Source organism: Rhagoletis pomonella, unplaced genomic scaffold (assembly GCF_013731165.1).
Source record: "Rhagoletis pomonella isolate Grant_MI unplaced genomic scaffold, Rhpom_1.0 Rhpom_scaffold_00004, whole genome shotgun sequence".
NCBI lineage: Eukaryota > Metazoa > Arthropoda > Insecta > Diptera > Tephritidae > Rhagoletis > Rhagoletis pomonella.
This window is the reverse complement of record NW_023458558.1, coordinates 11,618,561-11,633,469: the sequence shown is the minus strand read 5'-3', so window position 1 is coordinate 11,633,469 and position 14,909 is coordinate 11,618,561. Positions and strand designations below refer to the sequence as shown.

The 14,909-nt window shown below is 38.7% G+C and overlaps 4 protein-coding genes across 4 annotated transcripts in view; 3 read left to right on the top strand and 1 right to left on the bottom strand.

Annotated features, from left to right (window-relative positions):
* Positions 1 to 14,909, bottom strand: part of LOC118737016 (ubiquitin carboxyl-terminal hydrolase 46) — a 40,748-nt gene that overhangs the window by 3,427 nt on the left and 22,412 nt on the right. The window contains exon 2 of the mRNA XM_036467248.1: positions 6,838 to 7,137. The gene's annotated coding sequence lies outside the window, so the exon portion shown is untranslated. The remainder of the gene's footprint in view (positions 1 to 6,837; positions 7,138 to 14,909) is intronic.
* On the top strand, positions 1,086 to 2,591 carry LOC118737018. Its single transcript, XM_036467250.1, has 3 exons — positions 1,086 to 1,554; positions 1,627 to 1,724; positions 1,813 to 2,591. The coding sequence occupies exons 1-3, from the start codon at positions 1,540 to 1,542 to the stop codon at positions 2,066 to 2,068; spliced, it is 369 nt and encodes a 122-aa protein (XP_036323143.1). The 5' UTR covers positions 1,086 to 1,539; the 3' UTR covers positions 2,069 to 2,591.
* On the top strand, positions 9,064 to 11,299 carry LOC118737015 (neprilysin-4-like). Its single transcript, XM_036467247.1, has one exon. The coding sequence runs from the start codon at positions 9,114 to 9,116 to the stop codon at positions 11,211 to 11,213; it is 2,100 nt and encodes a 699-aa protein (XP_036323140.1). The 5' UTR covers positions 9,064 to 9,113; the 3' UTR covers positions 11,214 to 11,299.
* LOC118737014 (neprilysin-like) lies at positions 11,690 to 14,115 on the top strand. The gene has a single exon (XM_036467246.1). It carries the CDS (start codon positions 11,727 to 11,729, stop codon positions 13,836 to 13,838), a length of 2,112 nt encoding a protein of 703 aa, XP_036323139.1. The 5' UTR covers positions 11,690 to 11,726; the 3' UTR covers positions 13,839 to 14,115.

Sequence of the window (14,909 nt, the reverse complement as noted above, 5' to 3'; positions counted from 1 at the left end):
GGTTCAAATAGCAATTTTTCGAACAACTCGAAAACTGGTTTTGGAAAAAAGGCGAATAATCGAACACCCTAATTTCTTGCATGCATAGTCTTTGGTTCAGTGCCCCGTTTGCATTCCTGTGAGAAGACTAACAAGAATAATCCCCAAGAACTTTCGATTCTTTTTCCTGTTCAGATTTGCGCCATAGAGTGATAGAGTTCAAAAATTGCCTATCTCATATCGCTTCGATAACAGAACGTCATTCATTTCTACGCACCCTGCCAGGCCCTTCATTGCATATTGTAATATCCTACTGACAGTCGATATTACACGTATGTATATAAGCAGGTACGCATTGTGAATTGACCTTAAAGAAATATGCAAAATCGCAAACAATACACATATGTACATTAGGGTGGTCCTTAAAATTAAATGCAAGATTTTTTTTAGTCGGTAACACCACTGTCATAGTTATCCCATATAAATTTTGGTCCCGATTGGAGACGGTTAAGGCGTGTCGCACAGGGGCGCAAAGTTCAGATTCCTCTATGGAGACTCAAAAAATTAAAAATATGTTATTTTCAGTTAATGCCCAAAATCGATACCACCATAGTCGAAGTAGTCCATTTAATGCTACTAAATTCTATTATAGCCCATATAAATTTGAGTCCCGATTGAAGTCTGTTAAGACGTCGTCATAGGGTAATCTGAACTCTGACCCTTGTGCGACACGCCTTAACCGTCTCCAATGTGGACCAAAATTTATATGTGATATCTCCGACTAAAGTAGCATCGACGAAGGGGTTGAGGCTTTGGAAATCTGATGTCAAAATTTGCTCCCTACATTTAAGGACCACCCTAAGGTACATACATACATGCATCTGCTTAAATATTTGAAGAGAGAAACATTCAAACAAAGCATTGTTTATTAGGCGAAAAAAATGGCAATGTTTGTTGTGTAGCTCAAGATTTTTTTTACTGCACCGACCAACTTTAAAAGCACTATTTGCTAATATTCGCCACTAACTATGTACATAGAGCTATCCGGATGCGAGTGCAACTGTCGTAGCATCATAGAACCTGAGATGGATGAGTGCATAATTATTTATACTTCTGCTGGATATGTACATATACGTTATTAGATTCTACATATTTATGTAAGCTATTAACATTTTTTGTCAAATATCTGTCGAAGCTTGAAAACTCACAACAAGTTTGCTAATATTTGACAATGCAAATAAGCAGAAGAGCAATAAAAAACCTTTGATTCGACAGTTGTCGAAAAGAAATACATATTTATTCTAAGTAATATGCAATGCTAACATAAAAATCGCAAGATCTCCAGCGCATACTGGCCAGTATAGAAATAGAACTTGCAAGCGCAGCAGCCAGTCATTAGTAGCGATAAAACGTGTAATTGCAAAACATGCTCCAAACCGACAGCGACTAAGTTGAAGTGCGAACGTTCGGTTGATAAGAGTAAAAGTGAGCTTAGCCAGTAGTTAAAACAAAAAGAAAAGAACAGCAAATTTAAAAAGGAGTAAAATTTTGCAAAGAAAAATGCTGAAAATTACTGTGAGTGCAAAGTGTTATCAAAAGTCTTTGTTTAAAAAGAAAATTTTATCTTCTCGACACTAATTCTCATAGAGACTCGGCGGCAGCCTACTCTTGGCGGTATTACTACTATGCACAACCATTCGGCGTGTGGCTGTTAACGCCGACACAAAAGTGCTCTACACACTCAGGTGATTGCGAGTTTTAAAATCTATTTTTGAAAGTTATATCTAAAATGATTGCTGCTATCAAAATTACCTACTCCCTTCACTTGCACAGTTTATTTCAACCAGGATACGGCAGCCGCGATGAGGTCATCACACTGGAAAATGCAGGCACGGCGAATGAGGAATTGGTTGTCAGAGGCAATTGGACAACTGAATTTGGTCCACCCAACAAAGTTGGCCTCGTTTTTAGGGAGATGACCGAATATATTGCCGATAATAATGGCTATCGCGTGCGTTATCGCATCATAGCAGTGCCCTTGGCGCAGGCTAGATTGAGTCCAGGCGCACTAATGTCAGCGGCCGGTTGAGAATGCCACCATGGAGAGACGAAGAGTAAATAGACACCTACGTCGAATTTTAAATTAAAGTATTTGTTTTTTTTTTGCTTAGACTTAAGTGTGTTGAATTTAATATGAAAAAAAAAGATCGAAAGCGCGAAAATAAAACTTTAAATATCTAAGCTTTGAGTTAATTGTGTTAATGCATTGTGTTGATTATCCAGTTGGTTGAGTAAACGCACATGCACAAATATTTGCACTGGACTGGTTTGAAATCTAAGCAAGCGTCTCAGAGTTTTAGTAACTTAGCGAAACGATATTTTTTGGAATTTACTAAGAAATTGTGAGAACCCTACAGACAAGTAAGAAAATATGCATACATTTACATATGTATATGGTGTTGGCTGGACTAAACGTTTGCCTGTAAAATCGCCTCATGGAAAGACCCTATTAGAGAGAGGCAAGTTTTTATTATTTAGTAGAATGATACAAGAAATATAAAATAATTACTGAACCCAAGTGATGCACATTCTTTTGTTTTGAATTTTATTTATTTTAGGTATGCTTATGCACAAATGTGCATACATACATATGTATGCACATAAATTGTAAGACATACACAGCTCTAGTTCCACTTAATATAAGTGAACCGAAGTTTATTTCGATTAGTTTCCTACTTGCCCTTGAATTTTGTAATTCATATAAGGTTCGTTTATGCTCAGAAAACATAAAAAAAAAACTACGTTCATATTTATGTATTAGGGTGACTGACTCGATTTTTCGAAACCGGTTGAAATTTGTCTTTTCGAATATTTTTACACGGTTTTTTTTAATCTTGATTTTCCGAATACCGAGTAATCCAGATTTTTACAATGGAACAAACCGCGGTTTCGCCTAGCTTATTTATGTATGTATACCAAAATCTAAAAATTCCAATTTTTTATTGAAAAGTAGCAAATACTTGGCGTGCTTTACTGCGTCTTAAATGTATTTTTGTGTTGTTACTCCCTCGCAAAACTCGTATGGCCTCATTCATAAGTGAGATTTTCAAACAAATTTTCGATTTATGAAGCATTCTTTATTTTTTATGAATGTGGGTGTTAGTTAATATATTTTCAAAGGTAAAGTATGGGCTTTCTGCTGGGAATTTAATTTATAGTATTTTACCTCGGCAATCCGCTTCAAGAATATTTTCGACAGTAAACTTTTTTAAACCTTTTTAGTCTAACGCCCGCATTGTAAAATATATTTCATTTATTTTAACAATTTAATTGAATACAATTTTTCAAATAGGTGGCAACCCTCCTCAAAAATGTTTTCGGCAATAAAGTTTCCTAAACCTCTTTAGTTTGATACCCATATTGCAATATTTAATTTATGTTATTAATTAGATTTAATTAAAATTTTCAAACAGGTGGCAGCCTTGCACAAAAATATTTTCGTGGAAATACATAGAGACCTTTTATCAATTTTAATATGAGAACATACCGGAAATTTACCACTGCAGAAAATTACTTAACAAAAAACAAAAGGAAATCCAAACGAAAATAGTTCACTGCTTTTTTCTTGTTTGTAGCAGTTTATACCGCTTTCCCACGGTACTGTGAATTACTTTGTTCGCTCTCCTAATTACTACCGTGAATTACCCCATGCACACGGGCACGTTTTTTGATTCGATTTGACAGTTCTCTGTCTCTGTGTTTCTTCGCTACAAAATGGATGCAAAATGTAATTTATAGATTTTTTAATTAAATTGGTGATGTAGGCACATATTTATTAAATTTACTTCTAATACTCAGAACAAGTGCCAGTTTTGATTTGTCAGCTAGTTTCGATAAATTTCCGATAAAAATTAGGGAAGGCAACAATTTGTTCGTAACTCGAATGGTAATTGGATTCTACGGTTAATTGGAGTGTGAATTATGATTGAGAAAGCAAATCGAATCTTTTTATTATCGATAAACCCCACTAAGAGTTAAATGTTCACTCATGCGAATAATCGAACACCCTAATATTTATACATGCCTACATATAAAAATGGTTGCATGTCCAACAACATGAAAAATTACAACGCCAAAGCATAAAGTTCGCAGTATAGCAACAAAGCGCTGTAACTGCAATGGCAGTAACTTTAAGCGCATGCAGCGAATAGTGCTACGAACAGTATTAAGAAATACTCGACATTGTACCTACATATGTACCTACGTAAGTACATAAGATGCAATTAGCACGTGTACATACATACGTATGTATGTACATATAATATTATGTTTGTATGTTCACTTGGATATTCTTAATGACAGCCGGGCACGAAAATACATCAGCAAAATAATAACGAAGAAATCACTAACTATATATTAACTTCAGTAATTCCAACAGTTTCGTACGTAATTATATACATATGTACATGATTAATAACATCAGGCAAAAAAAAAAACAAACTAAATAAACAAATATTACACCAGCATTCAAGGCCATATTAAAACTAGCCATAATATTTTTGTATCACGGTATTTAAAAGTTGTTTATCTCCATCAAATAATTGAGGATATCATAAAACAAACTATACATACATATGTACGTCGATGCTTCATTTTTCATACTTTTTACACACATACCACATATGTACGCGCAAAATGTTTCTTCTAGGGGAAGGGAATCTTCAACTACTTAAGTACACATTTAAGAATTGCAGCGTAAGGCAACCAACTACTATAAAATTCTCACTTTGGTTGAAAAGCTATAATTTAAATTAAAATTCATTGGAAATGTGAAATTTTTTCATAACACTGCTAAATTTAGCCGCAAAAAAGACATGGCCGGAAAAGAGGACGGTTTCAACCTATTTCGGGTATGGGGATCGAACTGCATCAATAGTTTTTTAAATTTTCTGCACACCTTTATGCGACATCTTTTTTTTTCAATTTTCTATTCAGGGGAAATTTAAAATTTAACCCCCTTCGGAGTGTAGTAAGAGGGTTCTACAGAGTTAGGGTCAAATTCAATTTTTTGAAGTCATTTTCGGTTATAGCGGCCCAAAAGACAATGCAGTACACATCCATCTCAACTATGCATAAAAAATAAGAAAGTTGTAAGGTGGTGGTAACAGAAAAATGGCCAACTGAAGTCATTTTTTTTTTTTTTGTGTATGCTAACTGCTTTTAGATTTTCTATCTAAAAGTGTGCAAGACTTATATTTTAGGATTTGGTTTGTTCACAAATGTTAAGGCCTCAGAAATTCTGAACCACTTTGCAAAGAAATTTTGCCCAAAATGCAACCAAATTAAAGTTATAAATCATAAAATAGGATTTAACTCCTGAAATGTGAGTCAAAGAACTTTCCTGAAGAAAATCTTTAATCTTGTGCCTCTGATTACTTCACTAGTTTCGTAAATAGTTCCACAAGAATGCAAAAGTTCTACAGAGTACAAACTCACCACAGACTTGAGTAGATAAGGCAAACAGCTTAAAGGAATCGAGATAGATATAGACATACTATATAGTTATATATACCAAAATGCCCAGAGATATTTTAACGAAACTTGGTACGTGTATTTCTTTAGAGCTAGGGACGGATGGCATTGAAAATGGAAAAAATCGGTCATTAACGACGCCACCCTCCCATATAACGGTAGTTTTCAAAAATACAAAAACGGCAATATTTGAGTAACTAATTACGCTTAGTCACTCAAAATTGATATTTACAATCATCTTTAGGCGGAAAATAATAATATTAAAAATTTTTGGAAAGTGGGCGTAGCCGCTCTACCAATTTCTCCCAAACTTGGCACACTTTATTGACCTTGAAACAACATAGCAAACGGTTGAAAATTCTTAAAATCGGACAACAACCACGCCCACATCCCATATAACGGTAATTTAGAGAAATCCAAAGTCTTCGATAATTCAGTAACTACTAAAGCTAATTTACTCAAAATCGATGTTTGTAAAAACAAATTTTTGGAAAATGCGCGTTACACCACTCACTTATGACCACATATCGCTAGCTTAGAGTGAAAAGTTTTTAAGTCCACTTTTTATGAAAACTCATATTATGATACAGGAGGCTAGAGAAATTAAAAATGCCTCGTTTCGAAAAGAAATAAGGACGTTATTTTATTTTTCCCCTTTTATGTTTCTTCAATAAAACGAAAATTTGGTAAGGCCAAAATAACACGAAATCTTTTAATAAAATTTTTGCGAAATACTTGAAGAAAATGGCTATAAGAAGTTTTTTTTCTCTCCTGTTAAATTAGTAAAATGGGTCTTAGCAACTTTTCACTCTAAGCTAGCGATTTTTTTTATGCTTTTCTCTTTTATTTGTTCCTAATATGTATAGCAACCTGCGCTTGGTGCACATTTGCACCAAGGACTAACTACGATGCCTGAACTCTTGCACCCAAAACTTGCCAAAATTTATGCCAATGCATCATGCAACCAAGCGGTGAGTTCCCAAAAAAAAAAAAACAACAAACTGCAAGTTGGCACAAAAAACTTTTAATTTTTTGGCAAGCCACTTTCGCGCTAATGTGTTTACAGTCAGTGGAAGTTACAATGGGAGCTAAGAGTTACAAACTCCTATAATAAAGCTAAATCTATAAACCTATTAACACCATTAAAAAAAAAAACTATCAAAAAAGTCCAAAGCTGTTTGATTTGCAATTTTCATTTATACTAACTCGTACCTTTTTTTATTCTATTACGTATGTATGGCTGTGTGTGTGAAGTGAAAGTGATTAAAATGTTAAATGATGATAAACTACTTTATGGCTATTATTTTACATGAGTTTTACACCTACCGTGTTCAAGAGTTCCTTTCTTTCCTTCACCAAACACCTGAATATTGCGGCGATTTGCTGTGCGAAAGGTGTTTTGCAAATCTGCTGGTATACGCGTTCGTTTGCGGTGTTAATGGGCCGTCATCAATACTACGAATCTCTATAATTACTTCACTTTAATTTTGCTGTTGTAGTTGCTGTTATCGCTTAGTTTCTCTTTAAATAAATTTGATGCGCACTGATGCATTAAATCGATATGATAAACTTAGCCTTTTCGTTTAATGAGTTTTGATTTTATAGAAATTTAGTTTGATTTATGGCCTGAAAAAGAAAGAGAAAAATATGTATGAAGAATGTGATCAAAAGTTAGATAAAACATGTAACTTTTAAGCAAAAAACAAAACCGTTTTCAATTCTCGATATAAAAATTGATCAATGATCGGATCGGTACTGATTTCAAATTGGCCGGGATGGGTGGTATCGGGGGAGGTTTGTAAAAATTTTGCGGCCAAGACCGTACCAAAATCCTTTCCCGACACTCCCGACAAAACCGCAAATTCAGAAAATCTTCCTTAATATGCACTTTTTTGTGTTTTATTGAGATGAAAACGAAGAGAAAAGCAAAACAAAATAATCGGAAAATGCCAGATCTTTCATTGCTTTTTTTTACTATTATTTAATATTAATTTGAAAGACATGTCAATTTTTCTTAGTGACATATTTCGGGACCCGCGGTACAATTCTGAAAAACATAGATATGGGAGGGTTCGGGATTTAAAAACTAAACTTCGTGATTGGCGGGATTGGTATTATACATTTAGTGCCGTGCCCATCTCTAATCTATACTAATATATATTTTTAAAGCCGTTTTTTTTCTGGGAATCTCTGGATAGTTTCAGCTAACAATTTGAACCGCCAGTTGGAGCTGGAGTCGAGTTATTACTAAAAATTCGTATTTATCATGCGATTGGGCTCATATTCGGGATATGTATTGGTAACGATAAGGGCAATACTTTTGCAAAAAGAGCAACATAGGTGGCGCTGGAATCGACTTATTACTAAAAAACGTCAAGTGAGAAAGTCGAGCTCCCGTGTGTGCCGACTGGCCTAATCGGTGTGATTTACCAATATTAGTCTCCGTTAAAGCTGTCCAAGGGTCAATCTCAATCGGCTTCCGGTGTGTTTTGAAACTCAGACAAATACTTGGCAAAAAAAGGTTCGAACTTTTTAATAAAGCTAAAATCCGGAGCGGTGAAAGCCATACCTCAGGAGGGAATCAACAAAGGACGGCCTCAAGCTTAGGGAATCCCACATGTGGAAACCAAACAACTTCGGGCAAGAGGCTGTCTTCCTAATAGAGAAGAAAGACAGTGATACTAAACCGATGGTTTAAAGTTGGAGTAAGGGATCGGTTTCGGGCTCTGCTCGGAGTAGCTGCAGTCAAGTGAATATTTTACTCCGCCAAACGACTTCAGCGTCTTGAATAGCTCAAATCCAGACGGACAATCTTCGCCCGAAGCTTTAAAAGCCATAAGGTATAAAACAGGTGAAATCGTGGCAATGGTAATCTCAACGTCACTCTGCGCTGTTTTCCCAGACACAAAAATATCGAACTTGAAACGACGCTTCACTAATCAAGGCTACTAACGAGTTCTCTTTTCAGAAGCTGCCATGAATTAGGAGAGCAATCAATTAACCGCTTCCTACATCGATATCCGCACTTGATTATGCTTTCTCTCCGATTTGTGAACGAACCTCGTCTAGGTGAATGTTCCTCCTCCAAAGACTCACTCATAGAGGGCACTCACAATGGACCACTATGTCTCCGAATGGAAGTATTGAACGGTCCAGTTCTCGAGTAATTGGGCTACTATTGACTGTAGTTCTAAATTCGTTTATTATTTCATTTATTTACATTCCAAAGCCTCGCCCACAACAATCCTAAATCAGGCTACATATGTTTGTACACTCGTAAATATTCACAATCAGTTGTCAGTATCGCCTTCATACTCTTTGACGCCAAATCTATTTTCACATTTTATGCTGCATATGTACAAATAAATTATATGAAACATACACACTTTCATATATTAGAGATAACCTCTAACACTAAAAAAGCATTAGAATCGCATAGCATGCAACAGCCTGTCAAACACTTCCACTTATCAACATTTCATAAATGAAACTAAGCCAAGCAGCAACTGTTCGGAACTTCTGGTGCCCGCCTCACTATTTAGTGCGCTCCGGGGCTTAGTAGTGTGTACGCAAACTTACATCGTAAGGCAAAGTGAACGACTATGCTGAAAGGCGCACTATGGACCAGCACAATACTATTCCTGATTTGGGTCGCTATCGCCGCGGAGAATGAGCGCAAAAATCCAACAGCCCAACGTAAACGCAACGAGATGCCCAGATACATGAATTTGCACGTCGATCCATGTCTGGACTTCTACGAATTCGCCTGCGGCAGCTGGCAGCAACCCTACGTTCATACGAAGCACCAACAACCCATCATGGAAAACACGGAAATCTATATGCGCATCAAGGTCGATCACGATTTGCGCAACATGTTGCAGGAGCAAACCAAGCTGGAGGACGGCGTGCATGGTCGCAAATTAAAAGATTTCTATAGGTCCTGCACAACGGCGGAGCGAAATGATGTGAGCCAGCAGCTATATTTTAGTCAGATAATAGAAGCGCATGGCGGCTTTCCCGCTGCACCAGGCTCTAATTGGTACATGCAAAGTCACAACTACTGTTGGGAAGATGTGGTGGGCAAGTTGCGCTTCCAATATGGCATGAATATATTGGTCGGTGTGAAAATCGATGTGAACTATTTGTATCCGTTCGAGGACAGCGTATATTTGGGAGAACCAGACACTTTCATACCGCCGGAGCTGTGTAGCGAGGAGGGCACAAATAAGACCGACATACGCGCCGAAGAATACGCGCTTATCGAAAACGAAGTTGCCGAGAACCTCAACATGTGGCTGGCACTCGATATGGAGAAGGCACAAAGGGTGGCGGCTGAACTGGTGGCTTTTGAATTCCAACTTTGTATTGGCATAAAAAGGCAAAACGCAATGCAACCGACCATCGCCGTTTGGCAGAGCTATAACAGCGATATACGCAAGACGCTCTTCGACTTTACGCACCAATTTGAGAACAAAATTGACTTCACTGCGGCAACCTTTGGTACGCCGATCCATAAACCCGTATTTATGGCGGCCGAACCGTACTTTAGGCAACTTATCAAGACTTTAGCGACGACCAATAGAACAGTGATTGCCAACTATATTATGTACCAGACTTTATCCGCGCTGAGCTTTCCACACAACGACCAGCCCAGCAATCGTGGATTCTACTGCCTCGAAAAGGCTAAACGCTACTTTCCGAGGGTACTTGGCGAAATGTACTATAGAAACCACGTGAACGTCGCCGCCAGAGATGACGTACTCAACATGTTTGACAAGTTGAAAGAGTCCTTCCGTATGAGCTTACAGAAGTCATGGATCAAAGACTACACACGCCGTATTGCTGAGAGTAAGCTCGCAGAGATGCGTCTACTTTTCCCCGTCTATGGCAAAATGGAGATTAGTAATATAAATATCAATCGCAGCAATTACTGGTACAACTTAGATATTCTTATGAAGGACAGGCAAGAGGCACAATTTCAGCGCATTTTCCCACCAGAACGCCAGAATCGGTACGATCAAGTGGAAGCGTACGACACATGTATACGCTATACGACGCAGCATACACGCTTCGAAATGGGCTGGGGACTGCTGCAAGAACCACTCTATCACACACATTATCCCAATGCCATGCGCTACGCAGTCATCGGACAAAAATTGGCCAATTTGCTAGCCAGCGCCTTCGATGACATCTCCTGGTCCACATCGAGGGACGGCTTACTTAATTGGGATCACATGACTGAGTTTGAATATCAAAATCGTAGCCAATGCTTCCGCCAACAAGTCAGTAATTATTTGTATAACGATCCGGCGGTGTTTTCAAATTTTACATTGCTGCGAGAAATCATAGCACAGAGTTCCGGGCTCAATGTAGCCTTCAATGCGTATCTGAATTGGCTGGCCTACTTACAACCGACGGACGATTATGAACAGCTGTTGAAAGAAACCTTACCCGAATTTAATTTTACCAACACGCAGCTCTTTTTCATTGCCTTTGCGCAAATGCACTGCAATGCCGGCGGCACGGGGACAAGGAGAACCACTACGACGGAACGGGCGCGCACGCTAAGTCCACGGGAACGACATACGATCGAACGTTTTGCCGTTAATGGAGCACTGAGGAATTTTTTGGAATTCGCAAGAGACTTTGGTTGCGCGATGGGTGTGGAAATGAATCCGCCAGATAAATGTGTAATTTATTAGTTTACAGAATTAGCTTAAGTTCGATTGTAATTGTGCGAGTAGATATGTGTGAAAAGTATACAAATACACGCAAATAAAAGTTTTTTAGGAAATAAGTTGATATTTTTTTCTGGGCATTTGGTAGGATGCAGCGTTTTGACGACAAGCTTATGACCACCAGAACAGTCGTTCGCCAACCGAATTTTCTAATCAAATCGCTCAGTTGATGCTTTTCTAATCGGCACAATTCTATAAAATTTTATGTAAACACAGACACTTTGCGCAATTCAGAGCTTTTGTGATTTATTTGTGGAAATGTAAACAAAAACATCACTGACCTTTGCTACTACATTGAGTTGAGACGCGATTAATTCGCACCGACATCTTGTGTAGAGCGAGCGAAGGGCGCTTTGCTTATCGCCAGAACGAACTGTTGCTTGCAAAAAACGAAAAAAAAAACAATCAAAGCGAACTTTTTGAAACCACACAATTTGAGCTTCACTTCAGTACAGATTGCAACTTCATAACGTGAAAATGCCTGGATTTGTGTCACAGCCACCACACTTACTCTTCGCTCTGCTCGCTTTAGTTTGTCTCGCATTGCAAGCTGACAGCCAACGTGGTGCCAATGGACGCGAAAGAGAAGAGCAAATCATACGCAACGCCAAGGCAACAGAGGTACTCAAATACATGGATCTCTCAGCCGATCCATGCAACAACTTTTATGATTTTGCATGCGGCAAATGGCCAGATCAGCAGCCGCAGCTGCAAGATGGCGACGCGCCAATCTCCGTGCAAACGCAATTGATACAGCGTGTACGCAAAGACGTGCAAATGCTGCTCGATGCAAATACACGCAGCAAGGGAAGACCAAATTTGAACGAACGTAAAATTAAGGAATTCTACAAGTCCTGTTTAACAGTTGACCGTTCGTCAGGGCTGCAGCAAGCATTCTTAATGAATTTCGTTAAGGAGTATCACGGCATGCCCCTACTCGCGGGCACTAACTGGAACAGCAACTACGATTGGGTGCAAGTGATTGCGCGACTGCGCCTCAATTATGGCTTTGATTTTCTCATTGGCATGGATGTAGAAAACAAGGGGCATTCGCTGCCGGGCAGAGCTATCATCTACCTGACTGAACCGAAAACGACGCTGATTCCACGTCACTTGTGCAGCGCTGGATCTGCAGTGGAAGCGGATGCTCGCGAAGAGATCTCCGCGCAACTCCAGACGGAGGTGTCCAAAGATCTGCAAGCTTGGTTTTCGCTAAAGGAACACGAAACTGAGCGTACCGCTGGCGATATCGTACGTTTTGAATTCGAGTTGTGCCGATTTATGAGAGAGGAAGAATCAATGCCACCGCCGGAGGATAACAAAACCGAGCGTCACGTTTATGAAGGACGCAATCTGGCATATCTGTCGAAGCAGTTCGGTAACATAATCAATTTCAGAAAGTATTTGGAATTAAGTCTCAATACTACCGTTGCGAGTTCGGAGATCATCGTACAATCCGAGCGTTACTTTCACCATCTGGCGCGTGCTGCGCGCTCTAATCCCAAGCCGACGCTGACCAACTACATAATGTATCGTGCATTGGCCGCGATTAACTTTCCCCGTAATGAGACCAGCAATCCACGTGCGGGATATTGCGCAGAGCTTGTTATGCGCTACTTCCCCAAGGTTATCGGTGAGATGTATAGAAATAAATATCAGCGCAGCGAAGTTAGAAGCGATGTAGAGCAACTTTTTGGCGCCATCAAGGAAGCAATGCGTGAAGCTTTGAATGTGGAAGGTTTGCCGGAGAATGCACAAAATGCTTTCCGCAATAAGCTAATGCTTTATGACTCGCTGCTTTTCCCCGTCTACAAGGATGTCAATCTGCGAGACCTGCCTTTGGAACATACAAATTTCTGGCACAAACAGGACATCGCCATGAAATACAAGGGCTACAAGGAACGTCAACGTTTTTATGGCGGTGATCCCGAAGTAGACGAAAGCATCGTCGAGGCGCCGGATGTGCACATGAAGCTGGTGGAAAATGGCATACTTACCGGTTGGGGCATATTGCAGCCACCCTTCTACGACTATCACTACGCAAATTCGCTGAAGTATGCGCTTATTGGACAGCACATTGCACGTGAGCTTGTTGGCGCCGTAATACCCGATGGCGTGGAAGAAACAGAAATTACACGCGATGAATTGGTTATGGAGAACTTCAATAACATTTCCGAGTGCTATCGCATGCAGTACAGCAACTATTTGCACAATATACCGAACGTTTACTACAATGTAACCAAATTGCGCGAACTTATGACGGATAGTGCCGGTTTGAATGTGGCGTTCAAGGCCTACCTTGCTTGGCTGGAATCGGTCGATCCGAGCAATCGGCCGACGCTTATGCGTGAAACTTTGCCGGGTGTGGACTTTACAAATACACAATTGTTTTTTATAAGCTTTGCGCAAGCGCGTTGCCACGCCAGGTATATGGAGGAGCCGCCACCAACATTCCTACCGCTAGACACACACACCGAGGAACTTTTCGACGTAAATGGTGTGTTGGCCAATAATGTGGAATTTGCGCGAGAGTTTGGCTGTGCGCCAGGCGCGGAAATGAATCCGGATGACAAGTGCATGGTGTACTGAAGAAATGATGACGAAGTAGTGGAGTAAATAGTAAAGAGTAAAAGGAATTTGATATGTTCTAATATTAGCAAATGATTTGTTTACACATAAAAGTTTTCAGATAATATGAAAGTGCTTGCATTTAATTTTATTAGTCGTTTTATTAGAAAAATATGTAAAGAAGTTTAAGTGCGGGTGAAGCATTGTTTTTTTTTTGTATTTTTTAATTTCGTATTAAGTGTCCAATAAAAACAAAATAGAGCATCATCGCATATGGTTTTAATGCCTTAATAATGAATCATGGTGAAATTTTTTAAATAAAATCCGAAATTGAGTCACATAAAAATTGCCAAAACCATTAACGTTTCTCGTCGAATTATGAGCCGAGTTTTGAAACGCTTTAATGGTAATATAAACATAGATCGAAAAGTAGGATCTGGTAAAAAAATGCGGTGGCTCTGCACCATTCGTCCGTAAGGTGAAAATGGGAGCTGGCCTTAAATTCAGCAAAGCTCAAAAAGACGCAGATCGGAATGCTACGAACAAGAATTGGGAAATAAAACGCAATGTTACAACTTATTATGTACCATTTTTTGTACGTTTCTAAAAATTACCGTTATATGGAAAGTGGGTGCGGTTATTGACCGAATTAAAAAATATTCAATGCTTTGTTAAGTGAGACCAAAACCAGTACGCGTACCATGCTTGGTAGATATCGGTAAAACGGTTCCTGTGGTATACACATTTCATCGTAAGCGGGCGGTGCCACGCCCACGCTTTGCTAATAGCATCAACCCATTTATGTACAGTGGCGGAAAAATAAATAGGGACACGACATTTTAAGAGATTTTCCCTATTTTTCTTTCGTTTATTGAATTTTTTCAAAAAAGTATAGCTCATTATCTAACAAAACCCATATAAATTCATATTTAAAACTTTTTACAAAATTAAAAAAAAAAATCTGCAAAGTTACATCTAAATATTCAACATTTTAATCAGATTTTTTAGAATTTTTTTGAGTATGCAGTTTTATAGCTCATTAAATTTTTGTAAAGTAAAGTGCAGGTTTCAAGTTCCTAACGAATTGCGTCG

Bases quoted from the DNA above. Each gene is read 5' to 3' on its own strand.
- LOC118737018 (XM_036467250.1), top strand. The intron at 1,725-1,812 runs GTGATTGCGAGT...TCACTTGCACAG, and splicing joins AAAGTGCTCTACACACTCAG to TTTATTTCAACCAGGATACG.
- LOC118737015 (XM_036467247.1), top strand. From the start codon at position 9,114: ATGCTGAAAGGCGCACTATGGACCAGCACAATACTATTCCTGATTTGG.
- LOC118737014 (XM_036467246.1), top strand. From the start codon at position 11,727: ATGCCTGGATTTGTGTCACAGCCACCACACTTACTCTTCGCTCTGCTC.